Here is a 26018-nt window from a genome sequence, read left to right on the forward strand (position 1 = left end):
GCTTACACAGTATGGCCGGCGATATTAGCTAGCGCTCGCTCTACTCTCTCTAACGGGGAAGCAGCGGAATACAAGAGACTGAACTGTATCTGCCTCTATTTCCAAAAGACTCACGTTCAACTTTCGCTCACACAAAGCCGGGAAAATTTTATTAGTCCTTTTTTAAAAAAAGTTAATATAAAATTATAGCCAAAAAAAAAAGGAACCTGAACTTTAGTAACACAGCTGGAACAATCCGCAGCGGCGGCGGCAGCGGCGGGAGAAGAGGTTTAATTTAGTTGATTTTCTGTGGTTGTTGGTTGTTCGCTAGTCTCACGGTGATGGAAGCTGCACATTTTTTCGAAGGGACCGAGAAGCTGCTGGAGGTTTGGTTCTCCCGGCAGCAGCCCGACGCAAACCAAGGATCTGGGGATCTTCGCACTATCCCAAGGTGGGTCCCCAGGGCGCTCGCTGACATCCGGGCCTGGGGACTGTCGCCGCCGCCGCCGAGGCACCAGTCACGGGTGGGGCCCGGGTTCCCGCAACCTTCAGGTGGGGGCAGGTCTGCGGGCAGGGATCGCTTCGGCGGCCTTGGAATGTGCGCGGTTTGGGGGAGATCGGCCGTGTCCACGCGGGCCGGATCCGGCTTCTCCCGCCGTCGTTGCCGCGCCAAGCACTGCCCTGGGGGAGGGGAGGAGGCCGGCGCGGCCGCGTGCTCAGGTAACGTCCCGCGCGGGGCGGCGGGCGGCGCGGCCCGTGGTGGTTTTACGGCCCCCGCCTCCCGACTTGCCCCTTGGTAGTAGTTGGCGGCAGGGGCCCCAGGTGGGGGTCGGGGGCGCCTCCGCGGGTTCCCTTCGGCAGGTGTGGCTCGGCCGGCTTAGGCGCTAATTCGGGCGTGCCCGCCTCAGGGAATGGAGGGCAGGAGTGGCGCTCGTTCTTGCCGCGGGCGCCGACCGAAGGGGCCCTCCCGGCCTGGTTTGAGGGGCTAGCGAGCAGGCCTCCCACCCGCGGTGGCCGCGAGCAGCATGTGGCGCTCGAGCGGCGGGGATTGGGCGGGAACAGTCGTGTCGCAGTGGCTGGGCCCCACCGCTGCCCTAACGTGCTCTGCGCCAGAGCCTTTTTGGGGCGGTTGGGCAGACGGCGCAGTACCCCTGGCTGCCCCCGACACGGCCGCGGAGCCCGCCGAGGGTTGCTCACCAGTCTCTTGACCTTGGTTTGTGTAACCTACGGACCCGGCGGGAGCCGGAGAAGTGCGGGTGTAGGGAGGCCCGCCTAGCCCAGGACATAATGCCTCTAATGCCTTAAGCTTGAGCAAAGGAATCTGGGGCCCACTCCCACCGCGGGCCATCAGGCGGGAGAGAATAAGCTGACCGCGCCGAAGAGGCGTTTTAGTTGGTATTACTGTGGAAATCCAAGTTTAAGTAAAAACACAGAGATCCCCTGGCTTCTTGGGCCTTGTTCCCGGCGGCGGTCGCACCAGTAGCCACCCCACTGCCTTCCTAGGCCCTGCCACCGGATTCCCGGCTCCTCTGCGCACAAGTGCGGCGAGTGGCCGTGTGGCGGAGTAACCGGCGTTGCCTGCTTCATTGAGAGGCGGCGACCAATGAGCTCCTGGGACCGACCCGGAGCCTGGCCCCAGGGTGTGGGCCAATGGGCGTTTTAGGAATGTTGGCTGCTCTCGGAGCTGTCCCTTGACAAAAAGCAACTGGAAAAGGGAATCCAGGCAGACACGTGCTACCAAGACTTTAAGGCACGATGGGAAGCCCAGTTTCTAGCAGTACATCGTGAGCGATTCCATTGTAGAAAAAAATGAAATAGGTCTAATTTTTCAAGCTTCGCGTGACACTTAAAATGTCTGTAGTGCTTGCTACGTGCCAGGCTCACGTGTAGATTATCGGAAGCAGTGCTTTGGTCATGGAGAAGCTTAGTATTCATTTCACTGACGAGAAAGCTGGTATTTTTGATAGGCGTTTGGTAAAACGATTGTGATCAGGATTATAACCTAGAAAATCTTGGCAAGGAAGAAAGAATTAATGGGTAAGAACAGTCCTAGAAAATGAGTAACAGAAACTGTCACTTTGGCTTTTTAGATGTTTGAGCCCTTAGATAAGTAGTAAGTACATGTTCTTAATAAAGGGAAGAAGTTTGTGTTCTCACCAAGTTCTTGGCGGTTTGGCTCTTCAGAGTTTCCTGAGTCAAAGTGGATGGAGGGGGAAGAGGCTTTTGAAAAAGCAGCCTGCTCTCTCTAAATGTTTAAGAACCATTTTTACTTTGTACTTTAATCAGCCGAAATTGTTTTTCAGTGTGGCTCTTAAAATCATGGCCAAAGTTAAACCTTGAAGGATAAAATATTCCCTTGAGTAGAGTTCATGATTTAGTGCCATCCATTTTGTGGACATGTAGCATTCATTAAACAACTGTTGTCGTCTACCGCCACATTGTAACTGTTGTAGAAATAGCAAGTTAAGCAAGAACTGAAAAATCTCTTGATTTAAAGAAGAGGTCCGGTGGTGACCTTTGTAGGAGCATTTTCAGTGACCACTCAAGTCGTTATTTATTTACCAGGTTGTTAAACCAACAAAAAAAACCTGAAATCGATCTTCGATGAATCACCTAAAATCAACGGCCTAGCAAAGAGTATCATCGATGGAGTCTGGTTTGTGGGGATGTGGGGTGCCAGCCCCAGAGACCCCAGGGAAGAATAATCGGTCATCTAGAAGAATAAAGCATGACATGTTTTACTCAAATGACATGATTAAGTGCACAGCCTCTGGAATAGCAAGACTTGAATTCAGCATTTAATAGCTATGTGGGCTGTTTCCTCGTCTCTAAAATGGAGGCAATAATGGTACATAGCTCCTGGAAGAAGTGTTACCAGTCTGTTTATAAAGCATTTTAAACATATGGACATAGAAAGGATTAAGAGAGTGAGAGCCTTAAATGTCCAAAGACAGCATTAGTATCCATGCTAAAGGCAAGGATAACAAGATAAGGTTATTAGGGAGAAAAAAATTCCTGGAAAAATAGCTTTCTAAAACTAATGCAGGAAGAAATAGAAAACCTAAAATAGTCCTAGAACACCTAAATAACTTGAATCAGTCATTAATCATCTAGGCCCAGATGGTTTCTTTGGAGTAAATAATTCAAGGGAGAAAATATCCAACCTTTTTCACTCATTCTGAGAAACAGAGGGAACATGCTTCTCTCTGTTTGCTCATCCCAAAGTCTGAAATATTTTTTTCGCCTAAACGATGTTTACCTTTCATATTTAGATCTGCAATCCATCTGGAATTGATTTTGTGTGTGGTGTGAGGGAATAGAATTCACTTTAAGCAAACTTGGCTCATCAGTCCAAGCTTTAATGCCAAGTTAAGCTGGAATCCTTTCTGATTGTACACTAAACACTGCTTCGCTCTTGAAGACCATTTAAGATAATTTATCTTAGTAAGTGAACAAATTATGTAATACTGAGAAATTTAACAAAGAAACATCCTGTATGATATAGCTTGAGTTAAACAATACTGTTGGCGAAAAGCAGCAGTCTAGGTGTATCCAGATGAATAAAGGACAAGGGAGAGGCAGTTTCTTAGGGGTAACTTGCAGTTTTCTCTAATTTTTCAGATTTTAGGCATGTTGAATAAAAATCAGTGACCATTTAAAAAATGGTTTAGTTGTTAGATCACAAAGTGCTGTACCAAACAAAAGCTTTTTATAAGAAATGGCAGCTTTAGGGAGGGTGAGAGTATTAAGGAGGAAGTCTGTTAGAAAATAGAAAATTTTGCTAAGAGTGATTTTTCAGGACTGGAAATCCTTTTTGCTTTAGACAGCATCACAAACAGACCTGAGCTATTTTTAGTATTTAGGTGGGTTTAGATGGGAAATTGTAATTGAGGTGGAAAGGATGAAAGGTTAGAGGTTTTTTATTTTTATAGTTATACGTGAACATATGAAAACTAGAACTGGTGGGATGTACAGCTGCTGTTACTGTGTTTTACTCAGATTTTATAACTAAAACATTTTTAGTAAAGGATTGGGGCAGTTGCAAAGATAGTCATACCTCAGAGTAACTTTCCCCAAATTCATGCCTTATTTGACTACGTTGTTATGCAGTATTGCCCTATCAATAATTTACATTGAAGGAATTTACAGCCCATTGCCAAAAAACCTTTTAGTGTAATGTTTTGGGGTAGAAATGCTTCCGCTGAAGAATTAAGCTTCTCATTACATTCCTCCCAGCAGTTTCAAAAAGGTTTCAGGGCTGGGCTTGGTGGCTCATGTCTAATCCCAGCACTCTGAAAGGCCAAGGAGTTTGAGACTAGTGTGGGCAACATAGTGAAATCTTGACTCTACAAAAAAATTGAAAAATTATGCGTGCATGGTGGTCTATCCTGGTGCATGTTTGCAGTCCAGCCTACTCAGGGGCTGAGGTGGGAGGATTTTTTTGAGCCATTGGGAGGCCGAGACTGCAGCGAAATGAGATTGCACCACCGCTCTCCATCTGGGTGACAGAGTGAGACCCTGTCTCAACAACAAAAAAATTTCAACTGTTTACAAACCATGTGTCTTTAAGAAGCACATATTGAGAGTAGCAGAAAACTGAGAGGAGTAATTATACTGATTGGGGATAAAAATTTGAGATAGAGAAACAATAATGTGATTATAATAGTGTAGCTGCATTCTGGGTTCATATCTTTGCACAAAAGGAGGCTTATTTTTCTGGGTATCTGAATTGACTGACCCAGGAAGGCATCCTCAGAATCTCAACTTGTGGTCAGTCTAGCTTTACGCAAGAATAATTTGGTTTTAGGATGCTTGTGACCCAAAGACTGCTTACTCCCTGGGGTAGAGGCACCCTGATGAATATCCTACATGTAATGAGAGTCTCTAAAACCTAAAAATATGAGGTAAGATCAGAATTGGGGAACTGCAGTGACTTTGGATAAATGACATGAACTCTGAAACCAGTCAATTTTACATTAGGGAGTAATGAGTAATCTCATGACCTGGAAGCTTTTTAAATAAAAATCTCTTGGTATCCTCAGACGGTGTCTGACCTAACTGGATATGGTGATAGGATCCATGTATTTACTTTTCAGGTGATTAGAGCATAACCCTGCACTAATGGATTCCTTCTGTATTTAAGTTCTTTGTCCTTTTTTTTTTTTTTTTTTTTTTTTTCTGAGACAGTCCGTCACCCAGGCTGGAGTGCAGTGGTGCCATCTCTGCTCACTGCAACCTCTACCTCCCAGGTTTAAGCTATTCTCCTGCCTGAGGCTCTCTAGTAGCTGGCACTACAGGTACACACTGTCACACCCAGCTAATTTTTATATTTTTAGTAAAGACAGGGTTTGGCCATGTTGGCCAGGCTGGTCTCAAATTTCTCCTGACTTGAAATGATTGAGCCATCGTGCCTGGCCCTTTTGTCCATTTTTTAATCACTTTTGTTTTGAGTTGTGTGTAGGTGTTTCTTTTACTTTAAATATTGACCGTTTATCAGGTTACTTGCAAGTATTTTATTCTGTAGTTGTCTTTTTCACTCGTTTCTTTTGATGTAAAGAAATTTTTACATTTTAGATTTTCAAATTTCATTTGTCATTTGGCAATGATCCAAGAAATCATTGCCAAATCTAACCTCCTGAAGCATTTACCTATTCTTTTAGGAGTTTTATTCACTTTTAATGTTTAGGCCCTTGACCCATTTTGAGTTAATTTTTGTTTATGATGTAAGGTAAAAGTCCAACTTAATTTTATTTGGATGTGGACATCCATTTTCCCCAGCACCATTTGTGGAAGAGACTGTTTTTCCCTGTTATGTAGTCTTGGGACACTTGTTCAAGATACTTGACCTCAGTCATTTACTACTTCTTTTTTTGAGACATAGAATCTTGCTTTGTCTCCCAGGCTGGGGTGTAATGGCATGATCTCAGCGCACTGCAGCCTCTGTCTCCTAGCTTCAAGTGATTCTCTTGCCTCAGCCTCCCAAGTAGCTGGGACTACAGGCCTGTGCCACCATATCTGGCTAATTTTTGTATTTTTAATAGAGATGGGGTTTCAATCAGGCAACACAGAGGTCTTGTTATAATTATCTTGTCCCTTCCTAAGTTCTATTTTTATTAGACCTCAGCCTCTAAGAAAATATTTTAAATATAAAATGTGGCATGCCACCAAAGTGTTGCTTTTCAGACATGCAATTCATGTGCTCTTATTAATATAGAATATCTATTTCTTTGGGATCATTTATCATGATCTCTGATTTTATTTAATATTTTAGTACCTACTCTTTAAGTGAAATTAGGATATCTCAACCTCAGCATTCTTGACATTTTGATTCAGGTAATTCATTGTTGTCAGTGATTATCCTGTTAATTATAACCTGTGTAGCAGTGTCCCTGGCCTCTATCCACTACATGCTGGCAACACCACCAACACCCCAGATGTAATAAAAAATACCTCCAAATGTTGCCACATGTCTCCTGGGTGGCAAAATTATCACAAGTTGAGAACCACTGAGTCAGATCAAAGAAATGGCATTTAAGATGAGAAAAAGGGATGGGAGGGAGGAATAAAAAAAAAAAATGAGAAAAAGGAATTCAAATCAGAAAATACTCGTTGTACATATTTCTTTGGGTTTTTATATGCACCTAAGAATCGTGTGGTTAAGTCCAGGCATGGTGGTGCAGACCTGTAATCCCAGACCTGATACCCTGTCTCTACTAAAAATACACACACAAAAATAGCTGGGCATGGTGGCACATGCCTGTAATCCCAGCTACTCGGGAGGCTGAGACAGGAGAAGCACTTAAACCTGGGAGGTGGAGGTTGCAGTGAGCTAATACCGTGCCACCACTGCATTCCAGCCTGGGTGACAGAACAAGACTCCATCTCAAAAAAGAAAAAAGAAAAAGAAGAAAAAACAATTGTGTGCTTAAATAGCTTTATAGTAATTTCTAATGACTAGATCAGTATTATGTGGTCTGTAATGTGAACAAATCCCAAAGTCACCTTGCTATCTTGCTTGTCTTGATTCAGCCTTATAGCCATCACCTTGATTTACTGAACTCTGTTTAAATAGCAAGGATTGCCAAATTGATCTGTTTGAATAGAATAGTATGGTTTTTGTTTTTGTTTTATTTTTGAGACAGTCTCACTCTTTCACCCAGGCTGGAGTGCTGTGGTGCGATCTCGGCTCACTGCAACTCTCCCAAGTTCAGTCAATTCTCCTGCCTTAGCCTCCCAAGTAGCTAGGATTACAGGTGCATGCCATCACTCCCAGCTAATTTCTGTATTTTTAGTAGAGATGAGGTTTTACCATGTTGGCCCGGCTGGTCTCAGAACTCCTGACCTCCAGTGATCCGCCCACCTCAGCCAACCAAAATGCTGGGATTACAGGCATGAATGAGCTACTGCACCCAGCCTTAATGTTGTCTAGTGTTGTAATTATAGATATGTGATTTAGAAAATGGCTTTGTCAACTGTATAAAGTACTTTGTCTTTTCCATCATTAATTTGATCAGAAAGCAGAGCACTGAAAATCTTTCCATCAAAACAAGAGTCAGCAAACTTTCTGTAAAGGACTGGAGAGTAAATTTTAAATTTTGCAAGGCAGACAGTCTCTGTTGCAACTACTCAGCCCTGCCCTCATAGGAAGAAAATAACCATAGACAATGTATAAATGAATGAGTGTGGCTAGGTTCCTGAGCTTTATTTATAAACGCAGGCCATTTTTCCCCACAGAAATGTGATAGAAATAATTTATGTTGAAATTTTCACCTGTTGCAGAGTTGGTTTTTCACCTACTTTATGTACATGTATAGTATTGTATTGACTTCTTTTTCTTTCGCTCTCTTTTTTTTTTTTTTTTTAAGATGGCTTTTCGCTCTGTTACCCAGGCTGAAGTGCAATGGCACGGTCTCAGCTCACTGTCACCACTGCCTCCTGGGTTCAAGCAATTCTGCTGCCTCAGCCCCCACAGGTAGCTGGGACTATAGGCAGATGCCACCACGCCTGGCTAATTTTTGTATTTTTTGTAAAGACGGTGTTTCACTATGTTGGCCAGGCCGGTCTTGAACTCCTGACCACATGAGCCACCGCACCCAGCCATCTTACTCATTTTTCTTATTGTCATCTTTCTTGCCCTCTGATTTGTTTTTGTGGAGCCCAGCAACTCTGTTAAGATACGCGTTTATAATCACTAGGTTAGTTCAACTGTTTGTCCTAGTGTGCTTAAAGTAATTGCGTTCTTTGATACTATGACTGAAAAATTGACTACTGGAGCATTACTATTAGTTGGAAAGGTTTGGATGGAGAATTTTATTAACTGATGTTGAATGAGTATAAGAGTATTTTGAAGCCAGATGGGTTGGCATGTGCCTATAATCCTAGCACTTTGGAAGGCCAAGGTGGGAGGATCACATTAGCCTAGGAGTTTGAGGCCAGCCTGGCCAAGATAGACCTCATTTCTCCAAAAAGTTAAAAGTATATTAGCAAGGTATAGTGACACATGTCTGTGGTCTCAGTTACTTGGGAGGCTGAGGTGGGAGGATCTCTTTGAGCCTGGGGGGCCAAGGCTGCAGTGAGCTGTAGATTGTGCTGTTGTTTTCCAGCCTAGGCCTCAGCGAGACTGACTGGCTCAGAAAACAAAAGTTAAGGTTATTTCTTTCTGCCATTACAGAAAAAGGATGCTACACTGTCTTCACTTATTAAAATGCAATTAATAAACCTTAGACAGAAAGCATCGTTGAGCAGCTATCGAAGGACTCAGAAGTAAATTTTAGCAGGTGAATTGGAAAGCCAGAACTTTAAATTCCACTGAACCAGCAGTGAATTTCCTGTTTTTTTCCTCTCTGGTGTCTACTGGGCTTGCCAGAAACCCAGAATTGAACAGTAGGGGCAGGCAGAAATAGTTCCAAGAAAGGCTCTCTAGTTCTGGTCTGCAAAGAAAGAGAGGCCCCCTTTTAGTCAGAAGGAGGAATTCTCTTTTTTGCTTTTGTTTTGTTTTGTTCTGTTGCCCCAACCCCCTTGTAAGCCTTCAGCAGCTGTGGTAGTTAGGCAGATGCCTAAAATGACAAGAGAAGGGGATCCTTTTTAAATTAGAGGGGCCGGGTGCGGTGGCTCACGCCTGTAATCCCAGCACTTTAGGAGGCCGAGACAGGTGGATCATGAGGTCAAGAGATCGAGACCATCCTGGCCAACATGGTGAAACCCCGTCTCTACTAAATACGAAAATTAGCTGGGCGTAGTGGCTCGCGCATGTAGTCCCAGCTACTTGGGAGGCTGAGGCAGGAGAATTGCTTGAACCTAAGAGGCGGAGATTGCAGTGAGCTGAGATTGCACCACTGGACTCCAGCCTGGTGCCTGGCAACAGAGCAAGACTGTCTCAAAAAAAAGTAAACTAGAGGAACTATGGTCCCAAGAGCAAAGAGTATCATAGTGGAATCTTTGGGCTGGTGTTTTCTTAATCTTGCTCCTCTCCTCACTTGGCCCTAGAGGGAGACACAGTTACATGCAGTCTGCTGCAGTGTGTAGATACTAAAACTCTGTTTCATTTTGAGAGGGTCTCTCTGTTGCCCAGGCTGGAGTGAGGTGGTGCAGTCATAGCTTACTGAAGCCTCAAAGTCCTGGGTTTATGGAATCCTCCTGCCTCAGCCTTCTTTTTGCTCTTGTTACCCAGGCTGGAGTGCAATGGCGCGATCTCGGCTCACCACAACCTCCGCCTCCTGGGTTCAGGCAATTCTCCTGCCTCATCCTCCTGAGTAGCTGGGGTTACAGGCACGCTCCACCATGCCCAGCTAATTTTTTGTATTTTCAATAGAGACGGGGTTTCACCATGTTGACTAGGATGGTCTCGATCTCTTGACCTTGTGATCCACCCGCTTTGGCCTCCCTAGGTGCTGGGATTACAGGCGTGAGCCACCGCGCCCAGCCTTGCCTCAGCCTTCTGAGTAGCTGAGATCACAGGCATGCGCCACCACACCTGGCTAATTTTTGTATATATTTTTTTTGTAGAAACAGCTTGAAGCCTGAACCAAACGAGATTGATTGTCTGCTAAAAGTTTTTAAAAATCAAGACCTAGAATGGTGTAACATGATCCAAATATGCAATCCTAAATTAATTAACATACGAAAAACCAGGAAAATCTCAGAGGAAAAGACAGCAGACATCAACTTCAAGGGGACACAGACCAACATTTTAAAGTAGCTGTGTCACAACCATTCTACAAGTTGTAAGGGGGAATACTTTTGTTTTGTAAGAGAGTCTTGCATGTTGTCCTGGCTGGAGTATAGTGTTGTGATCATGGTTCCCTGCATCCTCCACCTCCTGGGCTCAAGGAATCTTCCCACATCAGCTTACTGAGTAGCTGGGACTACAGGCCTGCACCATCATGCCCAGCTACCCCTTTTTAAGTTTTATTTTTAAGAGACTGGGTATTGCTATGTTGCCCAGGCTGGTCTCGAACTCCTGGCCTTGTAGTCCTTCCATCAGGGGTTCTCTGAACTATGATGTCTGGCCATAACAGCCTTGAAAAAAAAAGAGAGAGAAACAGGCCGGGCGCAGTGGTTTATGCCTGTAATCCCAGCACTTTGGGTTGCCAAGGCAGGCGGATCATGAGATCAGGAGATTGAAACCATCCTGGCCAACATGGTGATACCCTGCCTGTCTCTACTCAAAATACAAAAATTAGCTGGGTGCAGTGGTGCACACCTGTAGTCCCAGCTACTTGGGAGGCTGAGGCAGGAGAGTCTCTTGAGCCCAGGAGGTGGAGGTTGCAGTGAACTGAGATCCTGCCACTGCACTTCAGCCTGGCCACAGTGCAAGACTGTCTCAAAAAGAAAAGAGTGTTACACTGTTTAGTTCAGCCATGGGACATGTTTAAAAGTCTTAATAGAAATGACGAATATAATGGAGAAAGGGAGGGTTGGGATTTGCTAGTGTGTCCATTGGGTAAAAAAATATATGCAAGAAGGCTAACTTGTACTTGGAAGTCGGTGATGATTTAAGCAGGTAGCATTATCGATAGATCTGAATTAGATAAGCGCTTAACAAAAATTCTTAAATTTTACTTAATGCTTCTAATACTTAATGATAGTGGGTATTTTTATTTACCTTCATATTCAGGATTTGGAGTCTAATAGTACATAATTTTTGTACTAATTTTGTAAATTTATCTTTATCAAGTGAAGCAGGATTTCATTCCCACCAATAAAGTTATTTATTTTTGAGATGGAGTTTTGCTCTTTTCACCCAGACTGGAGTATAGTGGTATGATTTCGGCTCACTGCAACCTCCATCTCCCATGTTGGATCTCCTGCCTGCTTCAGCCTCCCAAGTAGCAGGCATTACAGGTGCCTGCCACCATGCCCAACTGATTTTTGGAGGTTTAGTTGAGATGGGGTTTCACCATGTTGGCCAGGCTGTTCTCAAACTCCTGACCTCGGGTGACCCACTTGACTTGGCCTCCCAAAGAGCTGGGATTACAGGCATGAGCCACTGCTACCAGGCAAAAAAAAAAAATTTTTTTTTAAGAGGCAGTCTTTCTCTGTTGCCCAAGCTGGAATGCAGTGGTAAGATCTCAGATCATTGCAACCTCCACCTTCTGGGTTTAAGTGACTTTTCTGCATCAGCCTCTGGAGTCGCTCGGATTACAGGTGTGTCCCATCATACAAGCCATGGGTAATTTCAAGGTTTGTCATAGTATATGTCCTGCATATGTATTCTTTCCACGTATGAACAAATTGTTAGCACCTTTTTTAAAGAACCTTACAGTTTTTTAATAGCTCTTTTTTAAAAGTTGCTGAGTAATGTTAGTCAAATACAGGAACTCAGCTCTGTAATCATTGGCAAGCCTAACACATTAAAGATTTTTGAATGGGTATGGGTATGCAGATGGGTCAATAACAGTTTCTTATAGCAAAATGGTGAGACAGGCACAAAATTCTACCAGGCTTGCGTGGTGTTGTGCTTGCTTTTTAATACAAACGAAGAAAACATTCTGCTGTTGGATTTCTCTTAAAAGGTCTTATCTGGTAATCCCAGCACTTCGTGGGGCTGACGCGGGTGGATCACGAGGTCAAGAGATCAAGACCATCCTGGTCAACATGGTGAAACCCCATGTCTACTAAAAATACAAAAAATTAGCGGGGCATGGTGGCACGTGCCTGTAATCCCAGCTACTCAGGAGGCTGAGGCAGGAAAATTACCTGAACCCAGGAGGAGCCGGAGGTTGCGGTGAGCCAAGATCGTGCCATTGGACTCCAGCCTGGGTAACAAGAGCAAAACTCCGTCTCAAAAAAAAAAAAAAAAAAAAAGGTCTTATCTGATTAAGAAATGATTTGCTGACTGGGCACAGTGGCTCACACCTGTGATCCAGCACTTTGGGAGGCTGAGGCAGGCAGATCAGTTGAGGCCAGGAGCTGGAGACCAGCCTGGCCAACATGGTGAAACCCTCTCACTACTAAAAATAGATGTGGTGGCATGTGCCTGTAATCCCAGCTGCTTGAGCGGTGGAGGTTGCAGTGAGCAATATCATGCCACTGCACTCCAGCCTGGGTGACAGAGCCTGACCCAGTCTCAAAAAACAAAAGAAATGATTTGCCATTTTTGTGAAATGGCCTGTCAGATATCATAGGTATTTTGCAATTAGATTGGTAAAATTATGCTCTTCTTTTAAGTGTTTCTTAAGGTTAAAAAATTGCAAATTTTATAGACAAAGTATACCATTGAATTTCTGTAATCATTGATGAGTTAATGGCTTGCCTTGGTTTATGGACCTTTTAACATTCTCTTGCCTATTTTTCTTTTAGTAGTTTCTAAATACATAGTATAATGATCTATTGTTTTTTCATGTATAGCATAATATACCTATCCTTTATCTGGATATTCCAATATAGACTATTTTGCAACAAACTAAATGTTGGTGTTCATAAGATAAGCTGGAACAATATTAGTTTAAAATGTGGTCTTCATGGGAAAATGTGAGCTTTGAAATTTTTATGAGTAGGCAGGTACTGTTGTGGATTAATCATAATTTTTTTGTTAAATGATAGATCTGAGTGGGACATACTTTTGAAGGATGTGCAATGTTCAATCATAAGTGTGACAAAAACTGACAAGCAGGAAGCTTATGTACTCAGGTAAGTCCTGTAAAATAAGTGTTAGGTAGCTAACTTCAGTCCTAATGTTATGTGAAACAGTAAATTCCTCTCAGTTGTAGTTCTGTTTTTTTTTTTTTTTTTTAAACATTATTTTTAAGAACATGATATAAAAGGAAATGTTCAGTGTAACGTGGGTGTTTCTAGGAAGTAGGTTTTGAAGCCTCACCAGATAGTTCAAGGTGGTTGCCATCTTTTCCTCCCAGTTAGTAAAGAAGGACCTCTTAATCAGAACAGTTCAGGCAGAGGGAAAGTTAGCTTCACTGTACAGATACAGTTGCCTAATTGGTATGCAAAAGCTCATTGCCTTTTTTACAGTTGCAAAGTTAATTTATTCAACAAATACTTTGAATGCTTACAGTATATATTGTGATAGGTCTTGCAGGGGGAGATACTGGATTAAACAGACCCCTCTTTTTTTGGGGGGGGGGTGTACGCCAGCCCTGGAGACCACAGTTGGGCAAGGGGGCAAGGCTGCCGTCTCCTCGGCCTCGCCCCCTGCCTGGGCCTACTTTTTTTTTTTTTTTGGAGACAGAGTCTTACTCTGTCCAGGCTGGAGTGCAGTGGCACAATCTTGTCTCACTGCAACCTCTGCTGCCCAGGTTCAAGCAATTCTCCTGCCTCGGCCTCCCAAGTAGCTGGGATTACAGGTGTCTGCCAATGTACCTGGTTAATTTGTATGTTTTTAGTAGAGATGAGGGTTTCACCATCTTGGCCAGGCTGGTCTTGAACTCCTGACCTTGTGAGCCATCGTGCCCAACCTCTTTTTTTTTTTTTTTAACTAAGTTTATATTATGAATATACAAATGTTTATCAAGATGCTTACTGTGTGTCAAGCCCTGCGGTGGTTTTGTATAATAGAAAAAAGAATAGTGTTACTTGCTTTCTTGAGATCCTGATATTTAAAAGTACTAGCCAAAATTGTAAATGATAATTCAATTGGTTGATTGCACCCTCAGTAGTACATTAGTATTGTTATAATATTGTGACTTTTTTCAACTGCAGTGAGAGTAGCATGTTTGTCTCCAAGAGACGTTTCATTTTGAAGACATGTGGTACCACCCTCTTGCTGAAAGCACTGGTTCCCCTGTTGAAGCTTGCTAGGGATTACAGTGGGTTTGACTCAATTCAAGTAAGTAAGCAAACATTTAAATACATTTTCAGGCATAAATGTTAAGGTTCTTATCCTGTAATATGTCAACTAAATAAATTTATATACTCACTGCCTTTGTTAAAATGCATGCAAACACTTGGTAAGGTGTTCATACTTTTAGAGATCTGATTCTCAGGAACAGCAGAAAATATGAAGGAAGCAGATAATAGGATGAAATTCAAATGGGAGAGAGAAATGAAGAAGTCAGACACTTCAGTAGTTAATTTCTTGACATGGTTACTTATAATAATAGATAAATGGTAAGAAGAGAAGGAAAAGCAAGAAAAATGTTATTACTGAAATTGTCCAGTCTTTATAATGAAGAGTTATGTTGAAGAGCAACAGTCAGTATTGAATTAAATTCTCACACTTTTCAAGAACTAAGTTGTTTTACCTAGAGTATAATTTTCTGAAACTAGCAGTTACTGAATTTTAATCTTTTTTTTTCTTTTTTTGAGACAGAGTTTTGCTCTTGTTGCCCAGTTCTGTGCAATGGTGCAATCTCAGCTCACTGCAATCTCTGCCTTCCGGGTTTAGGCAATTCTCTTGCCTCACCCTTCCAAGTAGCTGGGATTACCCAGGCGCCCACCACCATACCTGGCTAATTTTTTGTATTTTTAGTAGAGACAGGGTCTCACAATGTTGACCAAGCTGGTCTCAAACTCCTGACCTCAGGTGTTCCACCCGCCTTGGCCTCCTAAAGTGCTGGGATTACAGGCATGAATCACCACACTCAGCCTGAATTTTAATCTTTAACTTCATAAGGAAAGGATGGATTGTCATTAGTACTCAATGCAGTTTTTGTTGTTACATGTTGATCCTTGCAAGGAATCTAAAGCAATATGTGCTTAAAAAAGATGGATGGGGCTTCAGTATGTTGCCCTGGCTGAACTCCCAGGCCAAGTGATCCTCCTACCTCAGCCTCCCAATAGCAAGGACTACAGGCATATGCCACCATGCCCAGCTAGACCTAACATTTTTCCTGTTACAGAATTTCTAAATGTTGCAGTCTCATAAATGTACATTAATGTATAGCTATACTAGAATCAGCTCAGGTAGCTAATTTGTGTATTTTAGAAGTAAAATGTAGGGAGAAATAGTTGAGTTTTGATTTTGCCCAGTTTTGATATGTGGGAAATAGTTGATTCGTTTAGAAAAAATGATTGAATTCTACATCTAAAAGTTAATTTTTTTTTTTTTTTTTTAAATAAAGAGCTTCTTTTATTCTCGTAAGAATTTCATGAAGCCTTCTCACCAAGGGTACCCACACCGGAATTTCCAGGAAGAAATAGAGTTTCTTAATGCAATTTTCCCAAGTAAGTTGAAATAAAATACAAACTTGTTGTCTTCTTTATTTTTCTTTTATTTTTCCCCCTCCCCGCTGTTGTCTTCTTAAAGATAGAAAGTGGAACCTCTAAGAGATCTTTCAATATATGAGAGCATACATATGCAGACATAGTTTTGCTCTTGTTTTTGCTTTGTATTTGCTTTGCTGTATACACTAATGTTTGCTTTCCTTGTGAGTTTTTTGGTTTGTTTTAGATGGGGGTATTACTCTGTCACCCATGCTGGTGCACTGGTGTTATCACAGCTTACTGCAGCCTCAACATCCCAGGCTCAAGTGATCCTCCCACCGTAGCCTCCCAAGTATCTGGGGCTACAGATGCATACCACCACACTTGGCTAATTTTTTTTTTGTATTTTTTAGTAGAGACAAGGCTTTGCCGTGTTGCCCAGGCCAGTCTTGAACTCCTGGGCTCAAGTGATCCCACCTGCCTTGGCCTCTCAAAGTCCTAGGGTGTATCACAAGTCAGTGCTGTTTAAATGATGGAATTTTATTTTTATTTTTTTCCATCTAGGAATTGCTTGAGATGGAATTTTAAAATGTAGGATTGATCACCTGCTATCTCTGGGTTTTCATATAGCATAGAGAGAGTTCATCTTCATCTGGCTGTCACCCTACTTTCTGTCTCACTCAGTGGTTCTGTTTGTGTTTTTGTTTGAGACAGGGTCTCATTCTGTCTCGCAGGCTGGAGAGCAGTGGCATCATTATAGCTCACTGAAATGTGAAACTCCTGGGTTCAAGCACCCAGCTAACTTTTATTTTATTTTTAATAGAGACGGAGTCTCATTATGTTGCCCAGGCTGGTCTTGAACTCCTGACCGCTAGCAGTCCTCCAGCCTCAGTGGTCCTTAACATATAGATCATAATGTCCTTTGACAATATGAAGAAGGATATGATTTCTTCCAGAAAAATGCCCAGTCATCTGCTCCAACATTTTATATAACAATTGACCTGGCTTTTAAAAATTACACAGTGTAAATTAGTGTTTCTTGAATGAAATTGGTAAGGGTTTCTTTTCTTTCATCCTTTTAATAAGCGTTTATTTATAGAAGTCAGGGAACTAAAGGTTATCTAATAACATCCTTACTTCCTAGATAAGGCTGAAAACCTAGGATAATTTAATAACTTTGCACAGTCACTCACAAGCATGAAAATCTAACTTAGTACATCTACTAATATGAAACCAAACTAGGTCAGAGTGTTGAGTGTTTAGTGCAAATATCCATCAAGTCAGTTGATCCTGCTTATCTGAGAATTCACCTACTGTTTCTTTTTCTTTCACTGATGACTTTTTTTGAGAAGGAATTTTGCTGTGTTGCCAGGCTGGAGTGCAGTGGAGCAATTTCAGCTCACTGCAACCTTTGCCTCCCAGGCTTAAGCAATTCTCCTGCTTCAGCCTCCTGAGTAGCTGGGACTGCAAGCACGCCATCATGCCTGGCTAATTTTTGTATTTTTAGTAGAGATGGGGTTTCACCATATTGGCCAGGATGGTCTTGATCTCTTGACCTTGTGATCTGCCCAACTCAGCCTTCCAAAGTGTGTTGGGATTACAGGCGTGAACCACTGCGCCCAGTCCCTTTTTTTTTTTTTTGAGACGCAGTCTCGCTCTGTTGCCCAGGCTGGAGTGCAGTGGCATGAGATCTTGGCTCACTGCAGCTTCTGCCTCCCAGGTTCAAGCATTCTCCTTCCTGCCTCAGCCTCCTAAGTAGCTGGGAATACAGGTGTGTGCCAACATGCCCAGGTAATTTTTGTATTTTTAGTAGAGACGGGTTTTCACCTTGGCTTTCCCCAAAGTGCTGGGATTATAGGCGTGAGCCACTCCGCCCAGCCCACTGATTGGTGACATTAGTATCATTGTGCTTACTGTGGGAGGGTAGTAACCGTCCAGTTAAATGGACATGTTATATTTATTTTATATTGTCTTCCCTCAACAGATGGAGCAGCATATTGTATGGGACGTATGAATTCTGACTGTTGGTATGTTTAATGCAATTTTGTGGATTTTTGTTGTCCTATGTGAGATTTAACTTAAATTGCCAATTGTCATTCTTAGGAACTATTTTCAACTTTTATGTAGGTACTTATATACTCTGGATTTCCCAGAGAGTCGGGTAATCAGTCAGCCAGATCAAACTTTGGAAATTCTGATGAGTGAGCTTGACCCAGCAGTTATGGACCAGTTCTACATGAAAGATGGTGTTACTGCAAAGGATGTCACTCGTGTAAGCATTTTTAGTAATCATTGTTGCTGGATTCTTCTTCACGGGGACTAAATTTTATTTTTCGTTTTTTAAGTTCAGGGTTACAAGGGCAAGTTTGTTACCTAGGTAAACTTGTGTCATGGGTGTTTGTCATACAGAGTATTTCATCACCCAAGTGTTAAGCCTACTACCCATTATTTATTTTTCCTGCTCTTCTCCCTCCTCCTACCCTGGGACTAAATTTTGAACTCATTTGTTTTTATTTGTCAAACCTTTGTTAAACTCAGTCCTTTTCTTTCCCCCAGGAGAGTGGAATTCGTGACCTGATACCAGGTTCTGTCATTGATGCCACAATGTTCAATCCTTGCGGGTATTCAATGAATGGAATGAAATCGGATGTGAGTAGCTACATATTGCTTCAATGATTATTTAAATGTGTGATACTCTTTCCATTCTTAACACTGTGAACTGTTTCTCTCAGGGAACTTACTGGACTATTCACATCACTCCAGAACCAGAATTTTCTTATGTTAGCTTTGAAACAAACTTAAGTCAGACCTCTTATGATGACCTGATCAGGAAAGTTGTAGAAGTCTTCAAACCAGGAAAATTTGTGACCACCTTGTTTGTTAATCAGGTAATTTGATTTTTTTATTGACCATAAAATCTTTTTTTTTTTTTTTTTTTTTAAACTGACCGACACATCTATTCTCTGATGACTATAAAATCTTAAAGGAAATGAGAACAGTAAGGCCTAAGATGTTTTCTAAGATAGCACATATACCTAGCCACTCACATATCCAGAGGTAATACTGTTTGAGGTTACTGGTAAATGAGAAGCTTTACATGTGTCATCAGACTTCTATCAGTCTTTGATTTCTATCTAGCCAGATTGTTGGGTTCCTCCTGTTTTGCTATTGACAGGCCTGGTGGAAGGACCATAAGATGCCCCAGTCCCTCCAGCACATAAGAAGGCAGCTAAAATAAGTCACATACCTTAGTTTCATTAAGATAAAAGTCTGTTATTTAACTGTTTTGTTTGAAAATACTTGTGGATTGTAAACACTAATGGTTATTTAAATTTCTCCCCAGAGTTCTAAATGTCGCACAGTGCTTTCTTCGCCCCAGAAGATTGAAGGTTTTAAGCGTCTTGATTGCCAGAGTGCTATGTTCAATGATTACAATTTTGTTTTTACCAGTTTTGCTAAGAAGCAGCAACAACAGCAGAGTTGATTAAGAAAAATGAAGAAAAAACGCAAAAAGAGAACACGCGTAGAAGGTGGTGGATGCTTTCTAGATGTCGATGCTGGGGGCAGTGCTTTCCATAACCACCACTGTGTAGTTGCAGAAAGCCCTAGATGTAATGATAGTGTAATCATTTTGAATTGTATGCATTATTATATCAAGGAGTTAGATATCTTGCATGAATGCTCTCTTCTGTGTTTAGGTATTCTCTGCCACTCTTGCTGTGAAATTGAAGTGCATGTAGAAAAAATCTTTTACTATATAAAACTTTATAACACTTGTGAAAGCAACTCAATTTGGTTTATGCACAGTGTAATATTTCTCCAAGTATCATCCAAAATTCCCCACAGACAAGGCTTTCGTCCTCATTAGGTGTTGGCCTCAGCCTATCTGGGACTGTTCTATTGCTGCCAGAATTTTACATTGTTACCTCCACTTTCTAGAACATATTCTTTACTAATATTATTGAAACCAATTTCTACTTCATACAGATGTTTTTTGAAACCGCAATTAAAGTTCTTCCATGAGTCAAGTCCTTAAAAAATGATTCCAGTTACTCATTTTGCATATTTACTATTTTAACATTATTGGACCCTGCATTTGTAGTGCTTTGATTTCTTCCCTCTCCCTGGTGTCTCCCCCAAGACCCCAAATAAAGCAATACATTGTTAACACTGTGGGTTTATATACTAATTCTGTACCCCAGATGAGGAATGGGGGAGATGGTTCCTGGGCTTAACATTCTTTAAAGGGCATGGGAATTTAGCCTTATTTTTGTTTTGTAATGTGCTCTTTTGGAAAGTAGTTGATTAGCAGGGATGACTCAGAGTCATAGATTGAGATTAGAGTGTACTGGCTGAACTGTGGAAAACAAACAATTCTGTGTTCCTCAGTAAATGAGATTAGCATCTAATGAGTAGCATACCTTTACTAACTTACTAAGTAGTGGTATAAAAGGATTTTTATTTAGTTAATTACCAGAGAGATTTAACGTAATTTTGTTCTGGATTCAGTAAATCAAGTCAGCTTGGATCATTCACCTTAACTTTTCCTTTAGCAACCGTTTCCATTAAATAGTGTTCTATAAACTTTGATCCAAAGCAGAATCAATGTCTTTTCATCTTGTGACTTAAAGTTCTGTGACTGTGATGCATGTGAGTGTTCTGACTTCATCTGTTCCTCTAACTATGGTGTTTCCCTCACCATGGCATTCATAGGGTGAAATGTGAATGACTGTCCAGAATGTGAATTGTCCACATTCAGGTAAACATCATGAAGCAGAATACATGAATAAATAAGTAAAACATAACAAAATTATAAAATACTCAATGGAAAATGTCTAGAAATACAGACTTTCAAGAGTTGGTATCTTTTAGGTATATTTGTCAGATACTCTGGGATTTTAAGGAACTGAGAAAACAGCAAAGTTAACTGAATTTTATATTTATTGTCCTCTAAATATTTTGATAATTTCTGGATTGATGCAGTGATGTTTTTGTTCCTTCCGTATTTATAAATGAAACACCTTTTTTTAGTGTTTCTAAACCTAAAATCTACTTGGTTTGAAATCAAGTGGTTGGAACACTGTTTGACTTTTTATTTGAAACATGTTGTTGATTGAAAGTTTCATTGAGGAAGTTTTCAATCAGTGTGATCAATTTGATTCTGTAATGAGCACAGTATCTAATATTTTGAGGTGCTCTGTTTTGAGGACCAATGCTCAAGGTGGACTTTGTTGTTACATAATATCCCAATAGATTTGTTGACTTGAGGTCTGGAGGGTTTTTTTTCCTTTTTTTTTTCTAATAGAATTAAGAATTCTAATGTTGAAAAACTGCACAAAGTTGTGTGGGACAAAGCCTAGAAAGCAGAAATGTAGATTGAATCATCATCTAAAGCATGATGTGATAGAGGAGGGAAAGTTTGGTGCCATAATTTCTCCTTTCACTGGTGTTGGACTTTAAATCAGTTGAAATGTATTTCTGTACCACAGTTTACGCTTCAATAAAAGTTTAATTGTCTAGTGACATTCAGAAACTTTTCTGTTGCCCTGTTTTTTAAAGTATCCTACTTGACCAAATAAGTTTAAAATCAATATAGCAATGTGTATTTGTGAGTTTAGAGATGAAAGGTTGGAAGTGTTAGGTCCCAACCTTTATTACAGATAGTAGACTCTTGAAACTGGTTGAGGATGATCAAACTGTAAGTTTCCTTATTTCATTCATGGCTATTTCTTTCTGTTAAGTAGAAAGGAATTATAAGCTCTATAGTTTTCTTTATTTTTCTAACTTAGGGTCTTGTTCTGTTATCCAGGCTGGAGTGCAGTGGCTTTTCACAGGTGCAGTCATAGCATATACTGCTTCTTGACTTCTAGCCTCAAGCAGTCATGCAGATTCCCAAGTAGCTGGGACTGCAGGCTTCTGCCATAATGCTTGACTTATCATTTTCTTCATTTGGCAACATTTTAGTTCTGCTGTCAAATAGGTAATAAGCTGAAAATCTTCAGAAAATGTATATTCTGATCTTTTTCAGAATATGCTTCAGTTAGAAAATATTTTCTCAATTTTCATTAAAAACAGATTGTGTCCCTAGAAAAGCAGAATGTTATATATCTGTGCAGTAGGTATTCACAAGATTCATTTGCTGAAAACAGGTGAGTGAAGTCAGTGGTTCATTAATGAGCAGTCATGAATTTTTGATCATAGACACATAAGTGAAAAATGTGATGATATTTTATTCAGGATGGACAATTGTGATGGATTTGTTGGGTTCCAGGCTTCAGGCTTTACATTCGCATCTGCCTTGCCCTTCCTCTTGTCATAATGGAAGAGGTGCTGCTTATTTGGATTCCATCCTTGCCTGCTTTCAGAGACTGTCCTGTGATTTCCTAAAACATTTCCATTAGTTTTACTTCTCTGATTTTCTTCACTTAGGGTCCTCCATAGGCCTCGTTGCTAGTGCCTTGAATGATGGCAAGGGTCCAAAAAAAATTTTTTTTTTTTTGAGATGTTCTTGCTCTGTCACCCAGGCTGGAGTGCACTGGTGTAATCTCAGCTTGCTGCAACCTCTGCCTCTTAGGTTCAAGTGATTCTCATGCCTCAGTCACCCAAGTAGCTGGAACTGGGACTACAGGGATGTGCCATCATACCTGGCTAATTTTTGTGTTATTAGTAGAGACAAGGTTTCACCATGTTAGCCAGGCTGGTATTAAACTCCTGACCTCAGGCACTGCTCACCTTGGCCTCCCAGGGTGCTAAAATTACAGGCGTGAGCCACTGCGCCTGGTAAAGTGTCCAAATTCTTAGTCCAAAACTGAACTTTGGGTCAGACACCATGGCTTACATCTGTAATCCCAAAAGTTTGGGAGGCTGAGGTGTGGGAGGATTTCTTGAGCCCAGGAATTTGAGGCCAGCCTGAGCAACATAGTGAGGCCCCATATCTATAATAAATAAGAGATCGAGGCTGCAGTGAGCTGTGATCACACCACTACGCCAGCTTAAGCAAAAGTAAGACCCTGTCTCAAAAACAAAAATCATGACCTTTGTGCAGTAGCCACCATTTTCCTGAATTCTAAACAGAACCCTATGGTGAAATTTGAAACACATAGCTAGAGGTCTTTGACTTCAAGGTGGCAAGAGAACCATCAAAGAGACATGTCAAGGGATGTCTGGTAAATGGTTGGATATATATGGAGCCCAGACAATAGATTTTAGATTTGTAAACAACATCTTAATTTGGAGAATTTTTTTTTTTTTTAATTGAGACAGTCTTCGTTGCCCAGGCTGGAGTGCAGTAGCGCTATTTCAGCTCACTGCAACCTCTACCTCCTGAGTTAAGTGATTCTTCTGCCTCAGCCTCCTGAGTAGCTGGGATTACAAGTGCCTGCCACCATGCCTAGCTAATTTTTTGTGGTTTTAGTAGAGAAGGGGTTTCACCATGTTGGTCAGGCTGGTCTGGATCTCCTGACCTCAAGCGATCCACCTACCTCAGCCTCCCAAAGTATAGGGATCACAGGCGTGAGCCACCGCTCCCAGCCTTAACGTGGAGAATTTTCAAACCTACAAAGTAAAGTGGTACAATAAACCTTTATATACAAGTTTCGGCACCATTCTAATTTAGCATATCTGTCTACTAACTATATGCCCATCTTTTTAAGTAAAATTTATTTGAACTGAAATACATAAATCCAGCTGGGTGTGGTAGCTCATGCCCATAATCCTAAATTAGCAAAGCATGGTAGTACATGTCTGCAATCCCAGCTACACTGAAGGCTGAGGCAGAAGAATCACTTGAACCCAAGAGGCGGAGGTTGTGGTGAGCCAAGATTGTGCCACTGCACTCTAACCTGGGCGACAGAGTGAGAAATCTCAAAAAACAAAAACCTAAGCTATAATTATGGTAAATGGTTCTCCTTCGCCCACATCTTACCAGGACAAAAGTTCACTTATCTCTACCCAGGCAATTAAGCAATACTCTGACCACCACACTAAATGTTTTCATCATGGACTGAGGTTCATTTATTTCCTTTCCCTGAAACTTTGTAATTCTTTTAAGCATAAATATTGTTAAGGTTCAACGATCCTTATTACTGAGTAGGAGTCTGTTGTATGAATATATTATAATTTGTTCAACTGTTTTCCTGTTAGTGAACATTTTATTGGTTTCTAGTTTTTGGCAAGTGTGAGTAAAGCTGCTATGAATATTTGCACACAAGTATTGTGACTTCTGGGTGTGTCGTGGTATCTTGTGGTTTCAGTCTGCATTTCTTGATGACTAATGAACATGTTCTCATGTGTTTATTGGCCATTAATATGTCTCTGAGTTTGAGTGTATATTTTTAAATTAGGTTGGTTTTTATTACCAAGTTATAGGAACTCTGTATTTCAAATAAAATTTCTTGTCAGTTATTTTGCAAATATTTTCCCCATTGTGTGTGTCTTCACTCTTGATTTTTTGTGTCTTAAACAGAAGTTTCCACTGGAGTCTTAATTTATCAATTTTTTAAATGGACTTTTTTTCTAAATAAATCTGCCTACCTCCAGATTGTTATGGTGGTACTGTTTTCTCATAAAATGTTTAAGCTTTTATGTTTAGGTCTATTATCTCAAGTTTTTGCATGTATTGTAAGGTAGTGTTTGAGGTTCATTTTTCTTACCCCATCAAGTCATTCTAACACTGGAAAAGATTCTTTTCTCCATGTACTTCTGGAGTGTATTCTCTAATTTTTATTTTTTTTTTGAGACAGAATCTCGCTCTGTCACCCAGGCTGGAGTGCAGTGGTGTAATCTTGTCTCACTGCAACCTCTGCCTCCTGGGTTCAAGTGATCCTTCTGCCTCAGCCTCCCAAGTAGCTGGGGCTACAGGCACATGCCACTGCACCCAGCTAATTTTCATGTATTTTTAAAATTTTATTTTTTGAAGCCCCAGATCAATAATTTTCTTATTTTTATTAGAGTCAGAGTTTTGCCATGTTGGCCAGGCTGGTCTCCAACTCCTGGCCTCAGCCTCAAAGGGCTGGGATTACAGGTGAGAGCCGCTGCACCCGGCCTCCTGGAGTGTATTCTCTTTCATTGATTCACTTTTATCTGTCCATGTGCCAATATATACAGATTGCTAAGCTTTCTTGAAGTCAAGTGGTCTGCTTTTGTTTCATTTGCAGATTACTTTGTCCTTTAGACTGTGAAATAAATACAATAATAAACCTGTCAATTTCAATTTTTTTAAGCCTGATGGGATTGTTATTAGAATTGAGTTGAACTGTTTTTTTGTCTTTCAAGATGGAGTCCCTTTCTGTCACCCAGGCTGGAGTGTAGTGGCACAATCCTGAAATCTCGGCTCATTGCAACCTCTGCCTCCCGAATTCAAGCAATTCTCTGCCTCAGGCTCCTGACTAGCTGGGATTACAGGCATCTGACACCACACCCGGCTAATTTTTCCAATTAATTTTTTGTATTTTTAGTAGAGATGTATTTTTTGTATTTTTAGTAGAGTTGGCCAGGCTGGTCTTGAACTCCTGACCTTGTAAGCCATCCGCCTCTGCCTCCCAAAGCACTGGGATCACAGGCGTGAGCCACCGCGCCCAGCTTCTTTTCTTTGTTTCTTTTTTTTGAAACAGTTTTGCACTTGTTGCCCAGGGTGGAGAGTAGTGGCAACCTCCACCTTGCGGGTTCAAGTGATTCTGCCTCACCCTTTCAAGTAGCTGGGATTACAGGTGTCCACCACCACACCTGGTTTGTTTTTTTTTTTTTTTTGTATTTTTAGCAGAGACAGTGTTTCATTCACCATGTTGGCCAGGCAGATCTGGAACTCCTGACCTCAGGTGATCCACCCTCCTTGGCCTCCCTAAGTGCTGGGATTACAAGCGCAAGTCACTGTCCCTGGCGAGTTTTTTGTTAATTCCTAAGCAGGTTTTTGGATGCTAATCTAAATGGAATTGGTTTCTTTTTCCAACTGTTGCTAGTTTACAGAAAGGCAACTTAAAAAGTTTTGACTTGTATTATGAGACCTTGCTAATCGTGGGTGGTTGGTTGGTTCTTCCCTTATTCCACTGGTTAGGACTTCCAGTATGTGGTGAGTAGAAGAGGTAAAAGATCGTGACTAAGGTGAGGTATGTAGTAAAACGTAAGGAGGCACCGTCAGGGCAGTGGAAGCAGAGTGGGTATCTGAGTGGGAGTACATCCTTGCACCTGCTCCCTCCCTTGCACTTGTTGTACTTTACTTGCTTGGTCTCTTGTGCTGTTCCTATATTAAGGCCTTATATCATTGCCCTGTTCCCAATTTTAGGAAGAAAGCATTGAATATTCCATCAAGAGTGTTTGCTGGTTTTTCTTGAGACAGGGTCTTGCGCTCTCACACAGGCTTGAGTGCAGTGGTGAAATCATAGAGGTGATTTTCTTTTTTCTTTCTTTTTTTTTTTTTTGAGACGGAGTTTTGCTCTTGTTACCCA

General features: G+C 41.4%; 1 protein-coding gene across 18 annotated transcripts; it reads left to right on the top strand.

Moving 5' to 3' along the window:
* On the top strand, positions 1-23988 carry AMD1 (adenosylmethionine decarboxylase 1). Of its 18 annotated transcripts, none has more exons than XM_078369950.1 (10): positions 1040-2827; positions 3252-8756; positions 13024-13110; positions 14134-14260; positions 15495-15597; positions 17561-17603; positions 17680-17848; positions 18133-18225; positions 18309-18464; positions 18920-21109. In XM_078369950.1, the coding sequence occupies exons 4-10, from the start codon at positions 14144-14146 to the stop codon at positions 19058-19060; spliced, it is 822 nt and encodes a 273-aa protein (XP_078226076.1). In that variant the 5' UTR covers positions 1040-2827; positions 3252-8756; positions 13024-13110; positions 14134-14143; the 3' UTR covers positions 19061-21109. The 18 variants fall into 18 exon arrangements, with proteins under 18 accessions (XP_054110306.1, XP_002747064.1, XP_054110307.1 ...); XM_078369952.1 differs by having other exon boundaries at positions 1040-1192; positions 2545-8756; XM_078369954.1 differs by having other exon boundaries at positions 1040-1192.
* The last annotated feature ends 2030 nt before the right edge of the window (positions 23989-26018 follow it).

Source organism: Callithrix jacchus, chromosome 4 (genome assembly GCF_049354715.1).
Source record: "Callithrix jacchus isolate 240 chromosome 4, calJac240_pri, whole genome shotgun sequence".
Classification (NCBI taxonomy): Eukaryota; Metazoa; Chordata; class Mammalia; order Primates; family Cebidae; genus Callithrix; species Callithrix jacchus.

What these genes read in the sequence shown, in the direction of transcription:
- AMD1 (XM_054254331.2), top strand. Translation starts at nt 321, where the DNA reads ATGGAAGCTGCACATTTTTTCGAAGGGACCGAGAAGCTGCTGGAGGTT. An exon ending in CGTATGAATTCTGACTGTTG is followed by an intron (nt 17,604 to 17,679) that starts GTATGTTTAATG and finishes TGTCATTCTTAG; the next exon opens with GAACTATTTTCAACTTTTAT. An exon ending in CCACCTTGTTTGTTAATCAG is followed by an intron (nt 18,465 to 18,919) that starts GTAATTTGATTT and finishes ATTTCTCCCCAG; the next exon opens with AGTTCTAAATGTCGCACAGT.